At 42.3% G+C, this 7,180-nt stretch overlaps 1 protein-coding gene across 4 annotated transcripts in view; it reads left to right on the top strand.

The window, feature by feature from the left end:
- Nucleotides 1–3,485: 3,485 nt before the first annotated feature.
- SYBU (syntabulin) overlaps nt 3,486–7,180 on the top strand; it is a 113,803-nt gene continuing 110,108 nt past the window's right edge. For 2 of the 4 annotated variants that reach the window (XM_037732706.1, XM_017512242.2), the window contains exon 1: nt 3,486–4,135. In XM_037732706.1, coding sequence (XP_037588634.1) covers nt 4,111–4,135 — 25 coding nt within the window. In that variant the 5' untranslated portion in view covers nt 3,486–4,110. The remainder of the gene's footprint in view (nt 4,136–7,180) is intronic. The other 2 variants (XM_017512239.2, XM_017512244.2) reach the window with 1 other exon arrangement.

Here is a 7,180-nt window from a genome sequence, read left to right as displayed (position 1 = left end):
AAAAAAAAAAAAAAAAAAAAGTTGTTGGATATTTTAATATTTGTAAAATCATGCTGTAGATCCAGGAATTTTAATAAATAATCTCTTTCAAAAATATATTTTTCTTTTCTTTTTTTTTTGAGATGGAGTTCCATTCTTGTTGCCCAAGCTAGTGTGTAATGGCTGGATCTAGGCTCACTGGTTCAAGTGATTATCCTGCCTCAGCCTCCCAAGTAGCTAGGATTACAGGTGTATGCCACCATACCTGGTTAATTTTTTGTATTTTTAGTAGAAATGGGGTTTCACCATGTTAGCCAGGCTGGTCTTGAATCCCTGACCTCAGGTGATCCACTTGCCTCAGCTTCCCAAAGTGCTGGGATTATAGACGTGAGCCATGACACCCAGCCATATTTTTTTAAATAAATATTAGTCATCACATGTGTGGTGTAAGGGGGCCTAATACTACCGTATGTTTAATACAGAAAAGACCTACCATATTCCTAGCACATGACCAAATCTACTCCCCGCACATCCTGCAGTAGCATCTAATATTTCCCCCATTTGACTTATTCCTTTGAATGAAAGCATTGCCTCCAGGAAGCCTATACAGTGAGTAGGAATACAAAATAATCACAAATATTTAGCTTCAAATCCCTGTTGCATAATTTAATAGATTTGTGATTGTTAGCAAGTCATAGGCCTCTTTTTTGTATCACCAAAGTGTACAGGCATAACTACTTCTTAAGAAAAATGTAAGAATTAAATTAATGTAAATAAGTGCTTAGTTTACAGTATATACTCAGCAAATGTGAACTCCTTCCCATGCTATTACCTTGGAGGAGTAACATAGCAATCTAATCACACTTTAGAAAACAAGTCTTAAGGAACTTCAGAGAGAGAAAGGAAAGATAAGACAGGTCTGGAATATGGTACTGGATATAGATTGCAGAATAAGTAAATTATAGATAGCTATTAAATATTAGTTCTACATGTTTTTGATAAAATCAATTAAAATTGAAAAAAAACAATTGCACTTTAGCTCTATATAAGAAAGGCTGTCACTTTGAATTTATTTTCCTTTAACTTTGGATTTTTTATCTGAACATGTGGCTTCTGGGCATCATTTGACCCCTCCAACTTGTGAGCTGCTTATTTAGCACTGTTCCCAGGTCTTAGGAAGTTAAAAGAGGGATTTTCTTTAGTCTAATTCAAATCTAAAATCTAGGGAAAAACAAGTAGGTGTGGGGAAGATTTGTAGTTGCTGTTGTTTTTGTATTGTGTTGTATTGGTAGCCATGAGGAATAAGTCCTGGTTTGGAAACATATGCTTATTGGGAAGAAGTTGAGAATTAAAAAGGAGAAAAAACTGAAACCCAAAACTAAGAAAGCATGACTGATACAACATCTAAAAGTCTGGGTTCGATCATCTTTTAAAGTCCTGCAATCTCCACAATTGCATAAACTCCCTGATTTAAACCTTCCTCCTAAATGAATTCTACAACTGTTTCTACAATTATAGGAATTCCAGCAAAATTCTAGTTCAATAATTTGTGCTTTGATATTCATGGAGAGATATTTACTATATTCTCAATTTCAGAAGGTCATCTTATAGAAGATACATCGTGGAGGAACCAGGTAGACAAAGAACAAGGAAGAAAGTGCCTGTGTGTGAGCGTCCTCCTTTTATTCCACAGTAGAGTCAGCACTGTGCCCAGTAGGACGAAAACCAAAAGCAGGATTTTTTCCTTTCCTCTTCCTGTCTTCTACTCCACTTGACCCTTCCCACTCAGGCATTCCATGTCCACCCTTTCCTTTTCCCTACTTTACCACCCTCACCCCCACCCCCATTTCTTCCACTTCACTCACATATACTCTCTTGGTGACCTTAAGTCTTCAGAATAAAAACGGAATGACATTTCCTTCCAGACAGGTAGCAGTCCCCATTCTAAAGGAAATTGTTTATTTGCAAGGGCATGAGACTGGTTATGTTTAACCTAATAGTCTTATATTTTCATAGCACTTTGTGTATACTTTTTTTTTTTGCTTCACAGTCATCTTATAAATAACTTGTTGGAATTCAATAAAAACAATCCAGGAATACCTAATGCAGATATCCTGGAAACCTGGATTATGGAGAGAAAGAAAACAGAAAGCCGAGTTCCTAGAGCCTAGTTCCAAGAGAACATAAGCTAATCTGGTGGAAGAAATATTGGGCAGATAGCAGTTTTGACCAAAAGCCAAAGGAGGGCACTTATATCCCTTTAAGGCCAAAGGAGGATTAAACTCTATGGTTGGACTTTGAATAGAGGCAGAAGGGAAGGATTGGGGAGGGAGGGAAGGAACATACTAAGACCTCCTATGTCAACGTTTGGCAAAGAGGGGGGTGGAGGGTAGGGGAGGAGAGGAGAGGAGGAGAAATAAAGGAGAAAAGAAAAAATGTTGGGATGGGTTGCATTGTGTTATGAAGATGTATTTTCAATGGGGGAGGGGATTTCCAGGGCTTTGAAAACACTAGAGAGAAGAAATCTTCACATCTAAGCCTTACAGTGAGAAATAGAAGACATGACCAGATTATGAAAATGAACTGGAACAAAAATAAAATGCTTAATGCATTTAACATGTGCCAAGTTAAGCTGGCACAAGAGACGGTTGGGTTTCCATTACATGAACTTGCGCTGCCAAGTTTCCTCACACATGAATGTAAGTAGGTTGGATTTGAAGCTGACTGTGTGCTAAAGGCTAGTGAATACAGTAAGGAAGGGAGGCAGGGAAAGGAGAAAGGGTAGGGTGAGGACAGTAATGCTACTCTCCAGAAGCATCCATTCCATCTATACAGAAAGTTCCCTTCAGGAATAAAAAAGAAGAGCAATCTAAAAGTAAGTGAAAAATATCACAAGAATCTCACCTAGAAGAGTCTTTAGCCAAACTGTGGTAGCGGCTCTTTGACCCTTAGCTATAATAGGATGATGCAACTGGTTTTATCACGAAGAGCCTTAGGAAAGTTTGGTGTTCTTGATGGGGCTACCTGGCTGGGACTTGGGCAATTCGGAGGGAAAAAAGCCCCTTCACACCAGTCTCTTCAGAAACCTATCTTCCCAGAAAAGCAGGTAGTGGGGTTGATAATTAAGTTTGCATTTGGACTAAGAAATTAGCACACAGTATCCTTTCCAGTCTGGGGTTCCCGTCAGCCCTACCTAAAGTCAAAACAAATTATGTCTCCATTGCACTTGCCATTAAAGAAGTCGGCAGTATTTTTGTTAAACCCAATTGCTGTCATCTCCTGAGAACTGGAAAGTGAACAGCCACGTTTACCCCCAGATCAAAGATCAGGAAACTCAGAGACACACTGTTTAGATGAGGCGCTCAAGGTCACCGGTGAAGTTAGAAAGAGCTTGAGCTGCAGGTAAGTCTTCGTCCCCTAGTTTTAAGCCGCGCCTCCTTAGCTGATTTTCCCAGGGATAGACTGTCCTAAAGGGCACCTTAGGTTTATGCTACAGTCAGTGTTCAGGGCTCTTCCTCTCCAGCGTAAGGACAAGGGTACTCCTTAGCAGAAGGTGAGTAAAGACCTCGAAGGATACTGGGGTCCCAGGCCCGCAGCCGCCTCGGGAGATCCGCTCCGGATTTTGCAACGCAAGCCCTCCCGGCCTCCGCTGGGGCTCCCTCATCTGGCAGGAGCCCAGAGCTTCTGCAGCGCGCCACCCCCACTGAGAGCGGCTTCAAGAAACAGATCCTGCAGCAAAATCTGTCGGGGCCCTGGCAACAGGAATCAGGCAGCAAGCCCTGGGAACAGAACCCTGGCGCCCCAGGCACGCGGCACTCACCGCGCCCACGTCGCTGCGCCCCACCCAGCGGTGCCGATCCTTTGGTCCCCCGCCCTTCTCTCCAGTTCGTCCTCAGCCCCGGCCGCCGCCGGGCTGGCTATAGAGGCCGAGGGGCCGCGGGCACCTGAGCGCAAGGGATTCCGCGGCACCACGTGTCCGGCACGGGCTAAGGCGGGCGGAGCGGGCCGGGCCCGGCTCCCCGGCCCTGAGCGCAAAGCAGCAGCGACGCGGGGTCCCGTGCGCATCGGCACCTGGCCCAGTCGGGGCCCGGTCTCCCGAGCGCACGTAGGTGCCTCCTCCTGGACAGCGCGATGGGGCCCTTCTGGGCGAGAAAGGGTAAGACCGGGATGTCTATGGGGGCTCTGCTGTCAGTACCCGCCTACACGGGAGGGCGACTGATGGTCTTTGGTTCAATGAGGGCCGACATGGGGCGCTCCGAACCCCAGGATCACCCTTTCCAGTGCGGGAGGGATCCAGGGTGCTCGGCGACGTACAGAAGAAGGTCATGGAAAATGCGGCATATAGGGGACTTTCAGCAGATGGAGGCCAGGGGGAAGGCATTCCTGTTTGATTGGTTTGATTGGTTGGTGAGATGGTCGGTGTAGACTCCTCGTTGCAACAAGCAAGATTGGCCTGGCCAATGCATAGGCCGTCGGTTTTGAATCTCCCTTTACTGGTTGTCCTCAGTATAGGGATAGGTGTTTTCCAAGGAGCCTCCACTGAGCTCTCCAAAGAAGGAGACAGTCCCAAGTCCCCAGAGGACACTTTTCAAGTTTCTGCTTCCTGGGGAAATTTTCATAAGGACTATTCCAGGTGAGAAAGGATGACCCATTTTCCATTAGTGTGTTGTTGAAGGGCTACATTGATGAGCGCAAAACCTCCTCATGGTGGGTGGTATCAACAGGTTTGGATTTAAAATAGAGGTGAATTGTACAGCAGAAGAGATCTGTAAGCTTAATTTAGTATGTGGAAAGAGATTCTGAGAGCTTTTAAATGAAAGAGGCCACTTGGGGAAAATCGTTGATTTTATCTTCCCCAGTGTCCAGCAGGTAGTGCTATCAAGGAAAACAGAAGTCTCCACTGCTAGGTTCCTCTTGGGTTCTCTGACCCTGAACCCAGACCCTGTGCAGCAGAAGCAAAAGGCAGCTGTAACATCTAGATATCCCTTCTCAGAAAAGGGCCACATTTGAACCCTACAGATCAGAATCTTTTTTTTCCCCATTTATTTATTTTATTGCATTTTAGGTTTTGGGGTACATGTGAAGAACATGCAAAATTGTTGCACACACGTGGCAGTGTGATTTGCTGCCTTCCTCCCCATCACCTACATCTGGCATTTCTCCCCTTGCTATCTCTCCCCAGGAATCTTAAATTTAAAGTTTATGCCAGCTCAGATTCTTCAGCGGCACCTTTTAGGAATGTTTGTCTTTTGCTTCCACAGGGTGGAAAAGGAGTCAGGTATTCCCTATGCCAAGTTTTCTCCACTTGTACATTTGGGAGAGCAGAAGCACATGTCTCTGAGAGATGAACCCATGTGAAATCATTTTTTATATGCTTCAGATTTTAGAGCACCAATATATTATCATAGTGCAGATTTTGGTTACTTGATTTATTTGACAATGACACTTTTAATGCAGAATATGTTTTAAATACACTGTTCAATTCATGATGATCTGTACATATTTAAATAATATTTTATTCACTTGATTTGTATTTAATAGTCTTTAAGGTGACATCATAATAGAAACTAAGCATAATAGAAACTAAGTATGCATTCTTCGATGCTGATGCACTGAACAAAACAACAAACAAAAAATGGGTCCAAAACTTCATTTTTACAGATGATCTACTGAGGCCTGCAGAGAGTGAGTAATGTAGCCAGTGGCACACTTGAACCAGCTGTCTCCTAATAGTCGTGTGTGATATATATATATATGTAAGAGTATGTAAAAGATAAGCACAAAAGAGTAATACTACAAACTAGTGGTTGACAAGGTTTGGAGATGCATTGAGGGTCAGAAGAGTGTGACATTAAAAGGGTAGCATGAAGGAGATCTTTGTGATGATGGCATAGCTAGGTATCTTGATTATTGTGGTTACACAAATCTACACATAAGATAAAATATCAGGCCTGGGGCGGTGGCTTGTGCCTACAATCTGAGCACTTTGGGAGGCTGAGATGGACAGGTTGCTTGAGTCCAGTTGCTTGAGACCAGCCTGGGCAGTATGGTGGGACCCCATCTCCACCAAAAAAAAAAAATATATATATATATATATATATATATGGACAAGGCAGTATGTGCCTGCAGTTCCAGCTACTCAGGAGGTTGGTGCAGGAGGATTGCTTGAGCCCAGGGTGCAGGGAGCTGTGATAGCACCACTGCACCCCAGCCTGGGTGACAGAGCAAGATCTTGTATCAAAAATTAATTAATTAAAGGAAGGAAAGAAAAGAAATATCACAGAGTTATAAAGAGACATTGCACCAATGTCAATTTCCTGGTTCTGATATGATACTGTAGTTATGTGATATAACCATTGGGGAAAACTGAGTGAAGGGTGCATGGGATCTCTCTGTACTATTTTTACAACTTCCTGTGAGGCTATAATTATTTCAAAATAAAGAACTTTCTTTACAGTCATTTTTAAATACATCAAATTTCAACATTGGCTATTTTTCTAAATCTGAATGTATACAAAATACCTCACTTTACTATATGCAATTTTAAGTATTTAATACATACTTAAAATACTTGTGGTACAAACTAACACCTGCATATAACTTTATTGATATTTTAAATGATCATACATGCCATGAAGATGTAACTAATTATGCTAGGGTATCAAATAGCGTCTTGGCAATAAACACTAATTTCAGTTTGGTTAATTTCTTTTTATTTAAAATTTTGGAAAACAAGGATGAAGTGTTTTATTTAAATAGTATTTGTGCAAAAATAACAGCTAGTGTTTTTATTTTCTTCCCTTTTGTGTGTGTGTGTGTGTGTGTGTGTTTGAAAATACTGAGGTTTTGAGTTTACAACTGGTCTTTTCTTTTCCTCTTAGCAGAATGTTTTCTGTGGTTCAGGTGACGGAACCCAGAGATAGCACCAAGCAGAAGTGATAGAGGGGATAGGACAAAAAAAAAAAGAATAAAACTGATGTTCATAAATATCTCTCATTAGAAAAATTAGGAAAGTAAATTAAGTTAATTGAAATATCTGAAAAGTCTTTTGTGGATGGTCAGAGCCACCCTCACCCACATCAGGGTGTTTCTTCTTCGGGGTTGGCCACCAATGGAAGAAGTCCCAGAATATCTAAATGTATCCCCAAAGAAGACAGGAAACTAAAGCTTCCGTGGTCTTGTAGACTGACAGAGGTGCTGG

This window comes from Cebus imitator, unplaced genomic scaffold (assembly GCF_001604975.1).
Source record: "Cebus imitator isolate Cc_AM_T3 unplaced genomic scaffold, Cebus_imitator-1.0 Scaffold465, whole genome shotgun sequence".
In the NCBI taxonomy this organism is placed as follows: domain Eukaryota; kingdom Metazoa; phylum Chordata; class Mammalia; order Primates; family Cebidae; genus Cebus; species Cebus imitator.
This window is presented reverse-complemented; position numbering and strand designations above follow the sequence as displayed.